The sequence below is a fragment of the Chelon labrosus genome, assembly GCF_963514085.1.
Source record: "Chelon labrosus genome assembly, chromosome: 7".
Lineage (NCBI taxonomy): Eukaryota > Metazoa > Chordata > Actinopteri > Mugiliformes > Mugilidae > Chelon > Chelon labrosus.
In genome coordinates, this window is record NC_140343.1 from 3544137 (window position 1) to 3564035 (window position 19899).

General features: G+C 43.5%; 1 protein-coding gene across 1 annotated transcript in view; it reads right to left on the reverse strand.

Moving 5' to 3' along the window:
• The window catches only part of gmds (GDP-mannose 4,6-dehydratase), a 182553-nt gene that overhangs the window by 36626 nt on the left and 126028 nt on the right, over nt 1–19899 (reverse strand). The window contains exons 8-9 of the mRNA XM_084547979.1: nt 2345–2463; nt 1922–2018 (exon numbers count right to left, since the gene is read on the reverse strand). Of these exons, the coding sequence (XP_084404105.1) occupies nt 1922–2018; nt 2345–2463 (216 nt within the window). The remainder of the gene's footprint in view (nt 1–1921; nt 2019–2344; nt 2464–19899) is intronic.

Sequence of the window (19899 nt, forward strand, 5' to 3'; positions counted from 1 at the left end):
TAAAAGAGGCAGCCTGGCCCGTTTCCAGCAGTTTAACAGCATACAATAAGCGGCCCAAGGCTGTCAACTGCACCCGTTAAGGCTGATAAGTGCTCAGTCCCAGACACAATGACCGGCAATCAGATACATGCAAAGAAAACATGTGACATTCACGTTAAGGTCAAGAATATAGAACAGGAAGTGTGTGCTGTCTCATGAATTACATACAGCTATATGAATAATCAATCACAATCACAATCATCAACTTGTATTTAGCTGGCTTAAACATAAAAAACTACAAGTACTGGCCAATAATTCAGACACTTAAGGCGAGGAATAAACCTTCTAGTGTTTCCTATTTTGAAATGTACAAATGTCAGTCACGTGCAGCCCGACGCACAAACACATTCCGCTCACGATGATGACAGCTGCTGTCAATCCGGTATAGCCACCGAAGATTGAAGTTTCTCAGAGAACAAAGGGAGGAGCTCTGCAGTGGCTGTATTTATTACTCCTCATTAACTGAGAAGAAATAAACAGTGAAAAGCTGGTGATATGACTGTGCAGATTATTAAACAGGGAGGGAGAGGGTTGTGGTTAACATGGCGTTCACACAGGAAAAAGAGACGAGGCGACAAGAGGCCGTAAATCTTGATGACGTTCAGTAACTCGTAGTGATGATTGGAGCTAAAACCTCTGGTGATGTGATGGATTAATCTCAGCTTTGAAGCAGTGATGGATTGCACCGTTCAATACGGCTGATTGACACATGACACAGGCTTCCCCAAACGTCTGCTTCGTCCACAACTTGGGCCCCGACTGCATCGTTGACAGTGATTTTTTTTTTTTTTTCACATAGAAAGGGGTGATGGCAAGAGGAGCGAGCTCCGTTCATACTCCAACAATATTTTTATGTTCACTGTTTAAGCAGCAACATACACCTACCAGGCATAACATTATGACCACATTCCTAACATTGTGAAGGTCTCTCTTGAGCCTCCAAATCAGTTGTGACTCATCAGAGAATGGACATGGTCCTTCTGAGGGTGTCCTGAGGGTGTCCCACCTTTGAGGGGAGGGGCCTCTGTGGATCATCCCACAGATACTTGATCAGTTTAGGATCTAGTGAATTTGGAGGCCAGGTCAACACCTTGTGCTGTTCTTCATGTTTTTTTTTTTTAGTTGTTCCTAAAGTGTTTTTGTGTGTGTGTCTGTGTCAGGCTGCATCCTGCTGGGGATGTCTGCTGCCATCAAGGAGTGTCATTGCTATGGGGTGGGGGTGCCTGGTCTGGTCTCGGTGGGTGCTACATGTCTAAGTAACATCCACACCAATGAATGCCAGGTCCAAAAGTTTCCCAGCAGAACACTGAACTGTCACAAGATGGTCAATGTTATTAACTTCTCCTGTCAGTGGTCATAATGTTGTGGCTGATTGGTGTAAACATAAGCAAACCCTGTGCAATAACAGAAGAGCATGTTGGACAAAATGCACGTGTAAAAACATAACATTGCAGCTAAGTTCCTTAAGATGTTAGTGATTACATTGCACCATTATGAGCTTGTTAATATTGAAATACTCAGTGTGGACTAGTTCATTTCAATCCTTACAATATGTGGCTCCTTGTCTGTGCAACATGTTTGAAAAATTTTCAAATTTTTTGGTCCAATACTGATTGGAGTCTGTCGTTATTTTTTCACCAAACTGTATTTCCTGTAACTTTTATAGTTCTTCTTCTCTTATGTTTATTCTATTTTGTATCTAACTGCATTTTTGTCTTGGCGCTGTAACACTCAAATTTCCACACAGGGATCAATAAATTGTCATCTTATCTTCTCTTATCTTATCAATAAGGAGGCACTGATGTGTTAAGAACCTACATTATACTTATACACAGATAAATAACACGTACACTTAAAAAAAACACAGTGATACTAGACTTACCACTTCAGTAGGACGGAAGTATTTGGGGTCCACCTTCACATGTACTACCCCGGTCTCCTGGCAACGGCCAACCTCCTTCTCATCCTTTCCCTCCCACCTGGAAAGAGACGAATCTTAGCAAGAAACACATTCCCCCCCCCCCCCCCCCCCCCACACCTGTTCAAAAGGTTCCCTGATTATTTCGTGTGTGGTTTGTTTCTTTAAGGTCTGATGCAGACAAAACATGTCACCTGCCTTTTTTTTTTTTTTTTTTTACCTGAAACCAACACACGGCTTCAATGCATGTCAGTATCCTCCAGGACACAAGAGGGAGGTGAATGAGAGGTGAAACACAGGAGGAGTCTGGAAAGAGTCTACGAGTAGGAGGTGTCTAATGATATTGGAGTATATATTACTTGTGTGTGTATTTGTGCGTACACTCACACAATGGTCTTTCCCACGTGTTTGAAGGCCTTCTCCAGAAACTCCCTGACGCTGTGCACCTCCCCTGTTGCTATGACGAAGTCCTCCGGCTCTTCCTTTTGCAGCATCAACCACATAGCCTGAAAGACACAGAGACAGAGGCGGGGACATGGAGGTTAAACCGCTGAGGGTTCATTAGGACAGCTCAGCCCTGCACACTGGACCCTGCCCAGCTCGGTCCTGACAGACAGGAAGTGAACCTGCGACCTCTGAGCGGGGCATTCGCCCGTACCTCTGTCCTGACGTCACCACGGGGGCTCATGGGACGCATTCCGTGGGAAAGGAGGACAGAGCACTCCCACAGGCCCACTGTGCTGCTGGCACACACAAAAATGAACACGTGGCAGCGAAGGCACATGCATGCACGCAAACAGATCTGACCACAGCCTAGAAACTTAAAACGGACAAAGGGTGAAAGTAAAGCTAAGAGGATGAGGAAGTCCTGACTTGTGCATACTTTTCCTAACAGCACAGTGAAGGCAGCATTATTATTAGCCCACACTATACCCCAGTGAAAGCTAATAGTTCGAGTCCCTTAATGGACGCAGCACTGTATTAAAAACCGAGCGAGGGCGTCTGTGCGTGGTTCCATAATATTTATGGTGAACTGGAGCCAGTGGGTCAGAGCAGCCGACCTCTGGCACATCCAGCATGATTAAAAGAGACTCGCCAGGGACACGAAGACAGACAGACAGACAAATCAGAAGAGAAGAAGACAGAGGGGCCCTACTTTTCATTTCTAGCCATCACAGAAGTACGTCAGGAAAAAGACACGGTTCACATTCAATCATTCTAAAACTGAGTTATTGATTTGAATTCTGCTCATTGATCTCCGTTTGTATTTATGTCCGCTTCAGGTTCTCAGTGTCCTATCTGAATAAGAAATAAATAAATTAATAAATATGTTGAAATAAAAACCAGCTGTTATATTTAGTTGAACTGCGTTGCTATAAACAGCCATAAATGTCAACATATTCTGTTACTCCTCATTCAAAATCATAAAACATAACTTCAGATGGAAAATGGATTTCTCATCCTTTTTTACTCATAAGGGCGTATTATGTTTCTGTGCACATTTAAAAGTCAGTGGTTCTGTTTAAAATATTCTAAAAAAAAGTTAAAATAAAAGATTAGATGAAGCAATAAATGCTACAGGTGCTTAACACTGACAACACCTGAACTTTTATCGCTTACATTCAGAGTGTAGATGTTGGCAGACTTTTTCCATAGTAGGAAAATGGACCTGCCATTCTTTTGTGTGGATGTTACTTAGACATGTAGCACCCACCTAGACCAGACCAGGCCCCCCCACCCCATACCAATGACACTCCTTGATGGCAGCAGCCATCCCCAGCAGGATGCAGCCTGACACAGACCCACACAAAAACGCTTTAGGAACAACTAAAAAAAACATGAAGAACAGCACAAGGTGTTGACCTGGCCTCCAAATTCACTAGATCCCAAACTGATCAAGTATCTGTGGGATGATCCACAGGACACCCTCAGAAGGCCCATGTCCATTCTCTGATGAGTCACCACAAGGGAGACCTACACAATATTAGGAAGTTGGTCATAATGTTATGCCTGATATTCGTTTATATATAATTCAGCTTTTGTATTTTTATACTGTGGTTTATTGGAGTAGCTGTGACGAACCCAATTTCCTCCCTCGGATTAAGAAAGTATTTCTGATTCTGATTAAAGGCAACATGAGAGCACAGGGTACCTGACACTCATGGAGCGCACTCATGGCAGAAATTTGATGCTAAACAAATTAAGAAATGGTAAAAGACCCACAAATACCTGGCAATATCAGACTGAATTAATATAAAAACAATATTTAATCATGCTGTGGGCGGAGGGGAGTTTTGAATATAGAAATACACCAGATAAAATATGATCTGCCTGCTGGATATGCTGCACAGTCCGACTCAATATGGAAAGAAGAATGAGAAGAAACAAATGTGTTTCATTAACTTATTACATTTGAATATGCATCATGCAAAGTTGAAGGGGTCACCTCAGTCATTATGATTGATAGTTTGGGTATCACGGATATTTGTTTTTAAATTTCATGGCCTTGTGGTTTGTAGTTGTTGAGATTTCTCACCCAGCATCAAAGTGTCAATCATAAGAATTGATAGATTGATGGATAATGTTATTTCCTGCTGCAGGAAAAAAAAAGACTCAACTCTAACATGTATGTTGTGACACTAAAGTGCTGCATGCACCAATTGTGTTATTAGTTAAGCACATGCCTTCTCACACACAAAGACACACACACAGCAGTGATGGAATGAACTTCCTCAGGGAGGCGAGGCCGTCCTATCTCAGGATCGTTCAGGGTCACCTGACCGCTCAACGTTGATGACTCCCCTGAGCCTGACCTCCGACCTCTCACCCACTGGCCCCTGATGAACAAACCAGATTCTCACACCGCCGCGCAGGCCAATAATGGCACCTCGGGTCGTATGACGGACGGCGGAGCAAACCAATCAGAGCGCAGTGAATTTTCCACAGCCGGAGAGAGCCGCCGGAGTCTGATGTTTCCAACCGCTTCGACATTTTTACGCTTGTTAACGCTGACAGGGAAATTAAATGGCTTTACAAATGTGTTTGTCAGTCAGTTTATGGAGCAGATCTGTAGTGAAAGTAAAAAATGCTGCAGCTGTATTCTCAACAGCATTGCTCCGGAACAGAAAGCGCTCTGATTCAAAAGAAGTAAACCGCTTTAAGATACGAGAGCAATATGCTAAAGAAGAAAAGAGTGAAAACGAACCCAAACTGTAGCTTCTGCACAATATTTTCACCACCACCAAAACAACAATTATTATATTTATTTGGTCAAAGCTGTAAATATAGACGTTAGCTCTGGCCTGAGAGTTTAATCAGACGTGAATTCCCATTCTGCCACTTCCAAAATATCTCCATGCCTCCTCCCTCTTCCATGGGAGCAGAATTAATTATCACTGGAAGCAGTAACATATCAAACACCGACGTCCACGCTGTAATACTGTTTTGATCATCTGACTGGATGATTATTTGAACTTGTAACGAAGCAGGGCCCGTTTCCCTTTTCTTTTCTTTTTTCTCCTGCGAGCTGATGGATGTGAAGCCCGTAGTAAACTGGATGGCTGTGATGATGGGAGCTGGGAACGCGGCTCTGCTTCTCCTGCAGCCAGAGAAAATGTTTACGGCAGGAGCTGAGTGATATGGCCGGCGCTGATGTTTAACCGGGAAATGTAATAAATAATATGATGTGTATTTTCTCTGCTTGTTGTAGTGGGAATAATCGGAGTGAAATCATGGGAGACTAAGGGGAGACTACGGGCTTCACTGAAGTTATTCCCACATTTCCATCTTGGACTAATGTCCATCGTCCCACCCGTCTTTCTTTTACCTTTTACCCTCTTCTCCTCCTCCGTCCTCCCGCCTCCCTTTTAGGGTCTCTCAGGATTGCTCTGCTTCATTAGCTATCTGATAAACAGCTCAGAGGTTCAGGCCTTCACACTGAACCCGCACCTTCCTGTTCACATGGCCACAGGATGACCCCCATCACACACTCCACACTTGACTGCAGCTCTGAGACACACACCGACCCTGGCGACCACCACCAAAAGCCCCTTTAACCTGAATCATATTCTGACACACACGACGGGGGGAAACCTGCCGACCGGAGTTCAAATGCTGGGTTTTGTTCAGAGGTCGAACAAACTCATGGACATTTAGAGACAAGATAAGTCTCTTTTGGTTTTAGTTCTTGGTGGCATCTTTGTCAGTTTGATGTCCAGGGCCAGGAAATTCAAATAAAAGCAAGATCTGGACACAGGTTTGTATAATCCTTGGATTGCTAAAGTCCAATAATGTTCATATTATTAAATCAGGGCAGAGATACAGGCTAAAATTAGCCATAAAACTGCAAGTGCGTTGATTTATTGGTAGCTGCATTAGGCAGTAGTTAAAGTATCTTAACCTGCAAGTATGTTAATTAACAACTAAACTATTTTAATTGCTAATAGTAATAATTATAAATATTCACTGATTGCGTTTAATATAACATATAGTGTGAAGCATTTAGTTAAAGTATACGTATGAATTTTATCTTATAAAAGCTGAGTTTTAGATTTTTAATGGCATTATTGAGTGTTAAAAATAATATTTAAATAGTGTAGAATAATGTGCATCTTAAATTTTTTTTTTTAAATTTAATTAGATTAATTTAAGGATCTGCAAAACACCTCAACCATAACCGAGAGTAAAGATGCAAGACTTGAGTCACTTCCAACTTTGTTGTAATATCTTAAAAGTGAAAATACAACATAAAATTAAAGAAAACGACTTAGAAAATTAAAAACTAAAATGGTAAAACTCCATCACTGACACCAGTGGACTGTAAAAAAGTCTTTCTCAGTGGTTCCTTTTCAAAATATTATGTAAAATGTCAGATACTACATAAAAAAAACAAAAACAAAGGAAGCAGCTATCCCTCACATTTCCAAAACTCAGCTGATAACAGATTCGGCAGACATTTCTGAAAGTTGAAAAACAATACAGCGCTTCTGTTTTCTCTTAAACTCTTATTATATTTAATCCTTTCCAAACGCCTCTGTCAGATGGAACGATACCAGCGTGCGGGAAAATCCCTGGTATAAACCCAACGAAGGCCTGCTGACTCAGAGTATTCTCGCACAGGTCACAAAGTGCAGCCTCGCCACTTTGATACCGGCGCCAGAAAATACTTAACCCTCCAAGTTCTTGTGACGGACACGCGGGAAGACGTTTATTCTTGGAGAGCGTCTTCAAACACAGATTCTGATTCTTGGTTTCCCAAAGATCTGAAGTGTCTGAAGTGAACCCCAAACCACAGCTTCAGTGATGACTTATCTAGACCTCCCTCCTCTGCAGCCAGCTGACCCCTGCATCCTCCCCCATCTCCCCCTCCGCGTCTCGCCACTCTCTCCCAGGCCGCTACAGCTCCTCGGCGTTCTGTCTCCAGCTGCTTGACTACAGCTGACATGTGGAATGGCTCACGGTAAACACTTAATAGAGCTGCTATTATGGCTGCAGTCCCAATCACTCCCTGCCAATGCCATTAACCCCAGAGTCTCACACACACACACACAGGTATCCACATGTGGGCTAAGTGAAGAACACACACACTTTCCGCCTCATCCACATGCAAACACAAAGACACAAATAGGCACAAATGCCAGGATTCGTTAAAATTCCTGCACAAACAGAGCTTTGTGATGAATGTGCAGCATCAACCGACTGGCTGCCTCAGTTTTCTAATCACCTAAAACCATCCGATTCTGTTTGAACATTATCGGCTTTGCCACCGGTTCGAACGCAAAATCTCGAGAAGCCGCGGGATTCACGTCTTCCCGGCTACAGCAGCTCAACCGCTGCTGGCTTTTCCAGATCATTTGTAGCTTAAGAGGTTCTCAGCTCTGTTCCACAACATGCGTGCACAGCTGCCAGACAAGAATGTTAAAGCCTGAAAAAGTAAGAAGAAAAAGTGCTCTTATTTTGGCGGGGACCGGAGCGAGGCCTTGAACTGGAGCAGACACAGCTCCAGTCTGCCAGCCCCACCTCTTACATGCGCTGATAATGAGATTAATGACCTGCACTTAACAGGCCATGATACAAGACATTCACGTGGAGGCACACAGACGCACCAAAAAGCAACAGCACGGCGTCACATTTCACCGCAAACACGATCCCGGTCATGTACGTCATGAGTCTGTGTTATCGGCCGGTCTGCTCGGACCCACATCCATCAAGGGCCGCTACTTCCCGGATACGCAGGCAATCATCCACAGCCATCTCGTACTCAGATTAGGCAAATAGTATTGAAATTACGACTCCATAGTGACCTAGGCCCCAGGCACTGATAGCAGACTGAGGCCAGATAACCTCTTACTACTGTAGATGTTTACATACGACTATATTTAACGTCAAATTCATCTTAAGTCTAATTATATGCACCTTTATTTGCATCACAACAATTTAGGGAATGACGAACGCCAAGGGGGTTACTTCCTCCACATTTTCCTACCCAGATCTCCATCTTGAGTTTTCAGAACACATCCAATGGTTAAAGGCCAAACGTTTCTTGATGCAGCTATAAACAAATGCATTGCTCTGTTATAAAATGATGCTGCAGTTGATAAGACCTGGCTTTCTGGCCTTGCATCGTCACCAGCAAAACTGGCAGTTGTCACAACCACACATAGATTATCAGTAACATACCATGACAGAAGAACTAAATGCATTTACCCCGATGTTAAAAGCATGGATGTTCCTTTGTTTACTTCTACCTAAAGTCTTGATTTGTCTCTAGTGATTCAGTGGTGCAACAACAGTAAAATGTGTCAGTGACAAGACCTGCACTGTGTCTGTGGCTATACGAAAACCAAGAGGAGACCTCCAGGGCTGAAAAATTAAGGCGACATGGAAAGTACCAAAAACTGCAGTTCCTCCAACGGTCACTTGAGGCTGGCTCCAAAACCTCGTTGGACCTCCAGGCTCTCAAAAATATATAAATGGGACCCACGAGGAGCATTTTAGCAAGATACACCGATCTGGCATATCATTACGACCTCCTAATATTGTGTAGGTCTCCCTTGTGCCTCCAAAACAGTTGTGACTCATCAGAGAATGGACATGGGCCTTCTGAGGGTGTCCTGTGGTGTCTGGGAACAGAATGTTGTTAGTGGGGGCCTTTGAGGGGAGGGGCCTCTGTGGATCATCCAACAGATACTTGATCAGTTTGGGATCTAGTGAATTTGGAGGCCAGGTCAACACCTTGTGCTGTTCTTCATGTTTTTTTTTTAGTTGTTCCTAAAGTGTTTTTGTGTGTGTGTCTGTGTCAGGCTGCATCCTGCTGGGGATGGCTGCTGCCATCAAGGAGTGTCATTGCTATGGGGTGGGGGGGTGCCTGGTCTGGTCTAGGTGGGTGATACATGTCTAAGTAACATCCACACCAATGAATGCCAGGTCCAAACGTTTTCCAGAAGAACAATGAGTTGCCACAAGATGGTCAATGTTATTCACTTCTATTGGTCATAATGTTGTGGCTGATCAGTGTATTAAGCTACAAAGAAAAATTCCATGTATAGTATATTGACTTCATCATTTCTTAAAACCAATAAAAATAAGATCCAAGTTCACAACTCATGAACTTGGATCTTATCAAACCGTTCCACTACAAGGTTGTGAATGCCAAGATGGCAACGGCCCAACACACCACACTGAGCTTCGAGTGCACAAACACAATATAAACCTTGTTGCCCAAAAGAATGTGTCACCTATAATTTCAGTTGAAATCGTTGAGCAGCTCTCTAGCACCACAGTGGCTTTTTAGCAGTGAGATCATTATTGTTTTTTGGCAACGAGTCTCTTCTTTCAGTATCATCCCCTTAAGGCATTTAGGTTCTAACTGCACCTCTGCAGCCAATTCAGAACTCACACTGACTCTTTACCAAGCATAAACGCATGATGTGCCAGGTGTACCCGGCTGTTAAGAGAGAATAAGCACAACTATTTGACGAGTTCTTGTCACCTGAGTGGACAGAGAGTGTGTGGAGTGAGTGACAACGGCTGTGTGTGTGTGCGGTAAGCAGCATTCCACAACAGTGCAGGATAATCTCAAACACCGGATTAGAGAAGAATAGACAAGTCTGACAGCTTCCTCTGAACCTCGGCGCTCAAAGGATCCTTTTGTTCTTTGTGTATCTTTGCTGTAATTCACATTACACACGCCTATTCATCCATACACTCGGCTCTGACAACTATCAGGATGCAAGTGGCATCTCATAAACCAAGTAATTAGAGTGTTTATCTCCTCCTCTCTAAACAGTATATAATATAACAGCTGTAGACTTGCTGCCAACACAACGCTGACACATAATCCATACCAGTACATACTTTTTGACAGCGCAGTGAATGGTACAGTTCAGAGACAGTTTAATACAAGTCTGCGGGACTATTTCCTCCCTTTTGGATTTTGCGGGATACTGGCCAACATGTGACCTCGGCATCAGGTATTTATGATATTTGACACTTATGCTCATATTTTCTGATGGAAATCACAAAGCTATTGTGAACTTTACACTTTGAAAGTTCTTTATTAGCCATCCTAATCCATCAGTTTCTTGACATGTTTCCAACCTTGATGTCAATACCAATGACGGATACTTGATAAATTCAAATAACACCCTGACCGACTTTTGACGAGGGAGTGAAGAATTAAAAACAAATCAAACTATAATCACCGCTCGTTGAAATACCTTTGATGAACTACCTTAAAAAATACAGCAAGGCGATACAGGGTACATGCACCCATAAAACGATCTCCATCACTTTGTAGCTGGAAGTTGGTCCTGGACGTTCTGGTTGCCTGGGTAACCCTCTTGTAACCCTCTGGTAACCCAAACGAAACCCAACGTCCACATGAAAGCTAGGTCCAGCATGGAGAATGTATTGGTAGGAACCAAGGTCTTGTTGCATTTCCTTGTGGTAATCGTTTGGGGAATTCTGTCTTAGCATCATATGTCAATCAACTCAAAGCGGAGAGTTGAGATACACCGATCAGGCATAACATTATGACCTCCTTCCTAATATCGTGTAGGTCTCCCTTGTGGTGACTCATCAGAGAATGGACATGGGCCTTCTGAGGGTGTCCTGTGGTGTCTGGCTACAGAATGTTGTTAGTGGGGGGGTCTTTGAGGGGAGGGGCCTCTGTGGATCATCCCACAGATACTTGATCAGTTTGGGATCTAGTGAATTTGGAGGCCAGGTCAACACCTTGTGCTGTTCTTCGTGTTTTTTTTTAGTTGTTCCTTTTTTGTGTGTGTGTCTGTGTCAGGCTGCATCCTGCTGCAAGGAGTGTCATTGCTATGGGGTGGGGGTGCCTGGTCTGGTCTAGGTCGGTGCAACATATCTAAGTAACATCCACATGAAAGCTAGGTCCAAGAGTTTCCCAGCAGAACATTGAATTGTCACAAGATGGTCAATGTTTGTGGTTGGTGTATCTTCTACTAGGTGCCCGTCCACTTCAAGTTGTCAAAGGGTTTCCTATTGTCACATCACAACTTCTCTTCCTGGGTTGTCTTCCCCTCTGGAGATAAGATGAGGAAGAGTTCCCCCTTTGTATCTAAAGGAGCCAGCTGAGGTGGCATCTGGAAGGACACCCCAGGATTCGCTGGACCAGACCTTGGAGCGCCTTCTGATTCCTCATGAGAAGAACAACTGGTATATCATGCATAGTCTGTGGCCATGTGATCTGATTTTGGGATAAGAGCATGAAAATACCAAATAATGATGGATGGATGGACGGACAGACGGATGATCTAGGGCGTTGTATTTGTCGTATCAATATTTATACACAAAGCTAAATCGCATTCATGAAAAACCCATTATCTGAGCGTCTGCATGAATAATAAACAAAGCAATTCACACAACATCTTATGAACATTAACGAACATTATTTTTTATGTTCTCCTGATGACTGCACACATCAGGACTAATTTATATGGCCGCGTAGTATGAAAAAGTATTTCCTGTCCTAATGTGGCACTGCTCATAAACAGACCAGGCCCGTACACTGGTAATCGCCCTTAACAACAAAACAAAAATATATGCTTCTCAAACTGGGGCTGCAGAGACATTCAGTCTGAGGCTCAGTGACTAAGACCTGCCACCCATTATAAACCAGAGCAGATAAACCAGCTGGCAAAAATAACTTTTAGACAAATCCCGTTTTAGGACATAAAGGCTTACGCAGTCTCTAGAAGCAACTACAGGGACCAGATATCAAGTTGGAATGCAGATTCGAAGAACTGAAATGGAGACTGTGAGGGGGGGCTGACATTCCACGAGTTCCTGAGTATGTTTCAGCAAATGAGTTTTCCTTTCCAACTTATTTTATGTGATTTACTGTCGTTACATTTCACTCGTGTCTCTCTTCTTAAAAGCCCCCTTCTGCTTCTTTTTATTCCAAATTTCTCTTTCTGTCTGCATCCCACAATCCCCGGCGGCCCTTGTAATGAGTCAGTAAAGGGCAGGGGTGGATTTGACAGAATCACGAACCCGTCCAGACCATACTCGGATGAACCAAACCAAACTAGGTTAGGCCGGGGACAAGCCAGATGAGGTAAACTCGAGACGGAGCGGGCCCATATCAGCCCAAACAAGACCGGCTGAAAAACCATTTTCTGCGTAAATGCGAGTAAGAACCCCAATCATTCAATTTAGGTCTACATTTACACACACACACACACACACACACACACACACACACACACACACACACACACACACACCAGCACACACACACACACACAATGACATGCTAGTATGCACAGCTAACTTTCCCAGGCTCCACCTCAGGGAGCACACATCATCCAAATGGCTGCTATGGAGCTGTGATTTTTAGCAGAACAGCTTTTTTTTTTTTTTTTTTTTAAACCGAGACCCCTATTTTTAGAGATGGCTGAAATTATTAACCCCCCCTCCCCGCCCCATCGACCCACCCACCCACACACACACATTCTTCATTCTCCTCCTCCTTTCTCCTGTTGTATTTTGACCAAAAAAGTCAGAGACTGCAGGGTTTTTCCTTGTCAGTTGCAGACTGTCTGGACGTTAAGTTGAAGACAGAAGAGGCTATATTTACAGTCTGACCTCACACTAAGCACACACACACACACACACACAGAAACGCACACGCTATGCTTTAACATGGCCGGGAATGATGCAGAAATGGCCGCACCTTCGGCGTTGGCTGTTTCACTCCGACCATGTTTCTGCTGGCCGAGCTTCACAGCAGTGGTCAACCTCAAAGATATGTTACGGACAAGAGCCTGTCACACTGAAGAGGTCACAAAGGCTGACAGATGAGGGAGATTCCAGTCAATCACAGAGTCCAAAACTTTTTAGTACCGACTGTGTTTCTTCCAGCAGGTTCTCAAAAGTGTTTCAAACCAATCCCACTATAAAAGGTAAGGAGGAATACATTTGGACGGCTTTTACTCTCTAAAGGTGTACGGTAGTGTACAGTATTTACTAATTAATGCTTTTGAGTGTAGCTCAGATATCATTCACGTGATGGAATATTACAAATAAAATGAAAGATTAAAGCCTAACTACCTGGATCTAGATACTGGCAATGAGGGGCAGCACAGATGTTAAATGGCTCTTGATTATGTTATATGCTTCTGATTCATTATCATTTGATCATTTTTCCAAATGCAACTGTTAATACGCCTAATAATACTTCTTTAACAGCAATTTCTTTAACAAACTCACCGATTTTAGTTCTCTTTAAAGATCGTGACAAGCCGGCGGTTGGTCGGCTGTCAGTGTTGGCGGCGGATTGCCTGCTCAGCTTAGCACACCAGTCAAGAAAAACTGATGTGATAGAAGTAAGCAAACAACAACGCCAGGAGAGTACACGCTGACTGTTTGTCTCATTTTATGTCCTCAACCCATCTGAACATTCTTCAACATCTTCCCAACAACACGATCAATGAATAAACTATAGACCAACTGATAATTCAGACAAGGTTTGCCTAGCCTCCTAGCCTCCCAGCTAATACTGTACTATCTCTTTCCGATTCTCCTTTCGAATAACCAATTCAGACTACTCCTATAGCTCGGTCATTTCCTTTCATGCAGGTGCAGTAACGTATGTGCCAAGTAGCGGTAGACTTTGTGGCATTCATGTCGTCGTGTGCAACTTTTTGGTCCAGACACAGACAACATCACAGTCCGCTGCTGGTTGCTAGCTCCCTGATGATGGTTTGCGCCGTCAGTTTGACCTTCACTGATCTCTTTCTGCTTATGCAGTAATACTGTATGTGACGGACCACGCTGTCCATGGAGCGTCAACCTTAGCAGAGGTCTGCTCATCGTAAATCGTCCAGGCTGTTTGGCAAAACAAACCTAAAAGATGCAGTTTTCGAAACAGCAAAAAAATCAACCGCAACCACCGTCCACTGTTCAAATAAAATGTACGACGCAGCCAAACTGCAGCAGCAGTCTTTGAACTCTTGACATTTTCGGTAACAGAGGTTTCCTATTGTGTTTTTTAGTCAATAAGGATCAGATTCAAACCACATCATAAAAACCAATATTGATTTTCTTTTGTTTTCATTCATACTTCGCATGGAAGGCTTTCTCCTGGCATTTGTTTAAAAAAAAATGATGAGGACAGAAACATTACAAGATGTTTTCTTGGAGTAAACTCACACATCCTGTTTCAGTGATGGACCTAATCATAATTCTGAAGAATAGATAGTCTTAAAGGAGAATGAAAGTCCCTAAGTCGTCAAGCCTGCATCTATTCCTATGTTTGTAGTTTTTAGCCACATGCACGGAGGGGAAAGGGGGGGAGCACAAGCACACACACTTGAACTCGACTGTGACCTCCGGCTGCATGAGCGGTTCAACAATCTTTCCATGTTTTCACCAGAGGAAGGGAAAGGGTCTCATAAAGACTGTCATTCACTATTTAAGACTAAAAACGCACAGAGCAAACTAAATTACCCATGCGTGCACACACACACACACACACACACACACACACACACACACACACACACACACACACACACACACAAACACACACACAGGTCGGGCCAAGCGCCATGTGATGTGGACAGAGCTGCTGATTCTTGGAGTTTGGCGATAGCGTCATTTTTACACCGTGAGAACATGAGAAACACATTTCTCAAAGGAGCCCTCTCATTTGCTGTGGGTGTGTTACCATTTTTGGGGGAAAAGGGGGGACAGACACACACACAAACACACACCAAAACACACACACACAAGTTAAGTAATGTTAAATATAGCCGCTCCATGCTAATCTGTTTTAGCTGGGTTATGAATAGGCAGCGTGCAGAGGATGTGAAAGGTGTTTAAAATAGCTGCTTTGGGTTTTTCTGGTCCTTTCCTTAATGTGCTGTAACCCAGAGTCGCACATAAGCACATAAGGAAACAGAAGTACACACACATCCTCAGCTGTCAGAGAGAGGGTATCAATAGCAGCGGAACGAGTGATGCTCGGCCAGAAAAGCACTTTATTTATTTAGTTGTGTTTGAAGAGGCAGAGAGAAAAACAAATACCGGCACGAGGAGGAGGAGGAGGAGGAGGAGGAGGAGGAGGGAGGGAGGGGAGGAGGAGAGCAATGTGAACGCTGCCTCCCGACTTCACACACCAACTGTTTAGATTGACTTATATATCTTTCACCATGCGCCACAAACAGCCAGAGGAATGTAATGTCGCGGGACATACTTCCTAGAGAGAGAGAGAGTGTGTGTGTGTGAAGTGGTTGGAAAACTAATTTCGGGGAGGGAAGGCGAATCGTAAATTGTGTTAATGGTGAAAGATAGGACTGCCTAGCTAATTAGTCAGTGGGAAATTTTGTCAGCATTAACGCTACCGAGTTATTTTAGCAAGATAAAGACAAACATTCGTTGATTCGGGCTTCTCGAAGGGAAAGATCGGGTATTTTTCAGGCGAAATTTTAAACGTAACTTTGTTTCTTTTAAATATAAATACTGAAAAGACCAGACAAAAACAGAATAGAGGAATTTAGAGATTACGTAAATTATCGCAAATTAACATATAATGGGCGGCAAAGTTGTGTGGTGATTTGCACTGATGCCTCACAGAAAGAAGGTTCTGGGTTCGGATCCAACGGCTCGACTGGGGCCTTTCTGTGTGGAGTTTGCATGTTCTCCCTGTGTCTGCGTGGGTTCTCTCCAGGTTCTCCAGCTTCCTCCCACCGTCCAAAGACATGCTGGTTAGGTTCACTGGTGATTCTAAATTGGCCGTAGGTGTGAGTGTGAATGGTTGTCTGTCTCTCTAAGCATATCCCGGGATAGGCTCCAGCGCCCCCGCGACCCTCACTTCACAATATCTCTTATTTTTGTTTTTTTTTGTTTTTTTACATCAAGGCATGAAGAGTCCAAAACAGAAAATACTCCAGGGGGAAAAGGAAAATCAGGAGTTGGGGTTTTTATTTATGTTTTTTTGTAATCAGAGATTGTCAAATGTGATTGGCTGCAACACTAGTTGGAGGTAGTTCTTGGAAGCTGTAATATTTTTAGTCTTTCCATAAAATCTGAAATAACGCCATGGGAAACTGGAATCAAACACAGCAGATGAACAAACTAAAAGAAGAAGGAGCATCCGATGTAAGGGGTAAAACGTGTTTCCTTCTTAGATTTAAGTGACAAAGCAGAAGCACGGAGGAAAGCAAGAGGTTGCCGAGCTCTCTTCGTGAACTGAATTTCCAGACTTCCTCCACGGGTTGAGTTTGAACTTTGACCCCGAAGGGCACATGACCTCCTGACCTGAGGGTCTGAGAGCAGGAGCAGCACCGCTAGAATGAGACTCTGTTTACACTGTAAACAGAGTCCGAACACAGACTGCGCTCATAAACGCTCCGCTGCTTATCATGTGTCACTCTGAACAATGCCCGCTTTCCCCTTCGCTGCTGCACGTGTGTGCGTCCTAAGGCTTGAGTCTAGGCTGAGCTCGGAACATGTTTCCAGTCGCGGTGATCTCATCGGCGATGCTATCGGCCTGTTTACCGTTTCCCCCGCTCCCCTGCGGCCACTACAGTTCGTACAAATTGGACAATCAAGAGCAGGTGTGTGTATGAGATACAAATGTGTGTGTGAACGACCTCAGCAGCCCAGATTGAGTTTTTATGGAGCTCGACCTCCTCCCTTTCTGCCCCTCCTCCTTAACTCCCCACTGCAGGTGGAAGACCAGCTCCTCCCCTGCTTAGAAAGCAGGGCTGACACACACACTCACACCAGTAAACTTTAATGGTATTTTGTCACATATTTAAGAAAGCTGTTAGTGTATTTATAGAAGGGCAGGGGCCACGGGCGCCGACGTGGGCTGGCGTCCAAACAAGGGCCATGTTGGATTGATTAGGAAGCATGGGAGGGAGCGGGGAACAGCAGTCGTCTGACACCAAGAGTTTGGACGGCAGTTATTATGCTGGAACTGGGATACCAGTTTCCTTTGCATTTCAATTTGTCTCAAGTCTCTTTTATTTTTTAATAAATAAGTTGATAAGTGGTGCCATTAAATTTGGAGAGAAAACGAGAGGTGATCACTTTTGCAAACATTTAAATAAAGCCAGTGCTGCATGGTGAAGGAAGAGGGCTGCAACATTATATATTATTAGGGAAGAAATCTCATCATCGCTTGTCTTTGGTTGATGAATTGCTAAAATTGTATCCTCCTTATCTAGGAGTGTACACTAATCAGGCATAACATTATGACTACCCTCCTAATATTGTGCAGGCCTCCCTTGTAGTGACTCATCAGAGAATGGACATGGGCCTTCTGAGGGTGTCCTGTGGTGTCTGGCAACACAATGTTGTTAGTGGGGGGCATTTGAGGGGAGGGGCCTCTGTGGATCATCCCACAAATACTTGATCAGTTTGGGATCTAGTGAATTTGGAGGCCAGGTCAACACCTTGTGCTGTTCTTCATGTTTTTTGTTTTAGTTGTTCCTAACGTGTTTTTGTGTGTGTGTGTGGCTGCTGCCATCAAGGAGTGTCATTGCTATGGGGTGGGGGGTACCTGGTCTGGTCTAGGTGGGTGCTACATGTCTAAGTAACATCCACACCAATGAATGCCAGGTCCAGAAGTTTCCCAGCAGAACATTGAATCGTCACAAGATGGTCAATGTTATACACTTCTCCTGTCAGTGGTCATAATGTTGTGGCTGACTGGTGTACATTTCTTTTTGGCGCTCTTTCTTTATCATTTCATGTTTTACGAACACAACCAAAGACCTGTGCAGTGTTTTCAATCTAAAAGCGTTCTATAGGTGTTTTCCACAGCAGACAATGCAACTTGTCATTGCCAAACAGACCTAAATCTTTTTCCTTCACAGCAAACATTTCAGCATGTCACAGCAGGAAGGCCATACGTGTAATTAATAGCAACATATATGAGTGCATTCCATTTAGGTGAACTACTTCCAGGTGTCTCACTGGGACACTGGATGGAACAATGGCATCATTAAAAAAAAATAAAATTGTATCAGCTTTTCTTGCTATGACAAGTCTGCAGTGAAAAACGGGGTCTTTGCCTCGTTCCTATGAACAGCGCCCTGTTGTGGCATTAACAACCTCGTAAGCAGATTTTCCGAGAGCTCAGAATTCAAGAGTTGTGCCATGCTTGCTTTGTTTTCTGTTGATATTCCCAAAGATGTCACCATTAATTAGGCCTTTGCATTTCCATCTTTAACTACCCTGCACATTAGTTTGCTAACCCGCTTCGGTGGTGTCTAGACACCAACAGTTGACACTAGTTTTCAACAATTGGCATCACCGGTGCTTTTGCAGCTATGACAAGTCTGCAGTGAAAAATGTTGCCTCTGAACGGGGCTGTGTTTACCGTAGACATTTCCCGAGAGCTCAGAAGTCAAGAGGTGTGACGTGTTTGGTGACGTTTTCTGAAGTTGCTTGAAGTGGATGGTCAGTTAATACATTGTGGAATTTTTCTCTCTATTTTTAAATGCCTGAGGAAAATGTTGATTCCTGACTCATCCTTTCATGATGCCTTTGCATTTCCACATTAAGTTGCCCTTTGCTAAACTGTTCCAGGGAACAGTGAACAGTTGCTGCGGTATTTTCATGACTTATAGCCGATGTTACCACTTGAACGCCAAGCATTTTGAGTATACAACTACACATGTTGTAAACATAAATCTCTTCCATTTGAAAGCATGAAAAGCTCCATTCAAGAGCCCCAGCAAGTGAAAGTGGAAGAGAGCAAAACTCTGAAACTGAATCAACTCATCTGGAAATGGGCCGCTGTGATTTTATGCTTCAATTATTCACTGCAAAACAAAATGAGAAAATTGTCTACCGATGGCAGACATGCACAGATGTCATTCTAAACTTTCTTTCGCAGAACATTTCAAACCAGATCAGATTCTGGTTTACTTCTCATCTGCTGCATTAAAACGGAGTTAACAGCGCAATGAAATGTCTTGGACGAGAGAACTGGTCAGCTCAGATGTAAGTAAGACAAAAAGTAAGAGCACAAAAGTGTTATTAATAAAATGTACAGCATGTTTAGAAAATTTACAGCACATTTGCAAAAGGTGACAGGTGGTTGGCCAGCGGAGGAGAATTGTAAACGAGCGATCATGTAGAGACAGAAATGACGTGCCGTCGTGTGAATAAGATAAATAGCATGAGGCTAGTTGGTTTGGTTAATAAAAGAAAAAGATATAGATCTGTTCTGTTCTGTAGGAACGGTTTCCTTAAAGGAGAACCACTGTTTTTTACAACCTGGAGCTTATTTCTGGCATAAAATACGATCGTTTACTCACCCATATAACTCTGGTGTTTGGTGGTGTCGTTCGTCAGATATTTACATCTGCGTATATCCATATAGTGGGAGTGACTGGGGCACCGAAACACTCTAAATAACGCATTATCTGCCGCGAAACTCGTTCATTTCACCAATATTT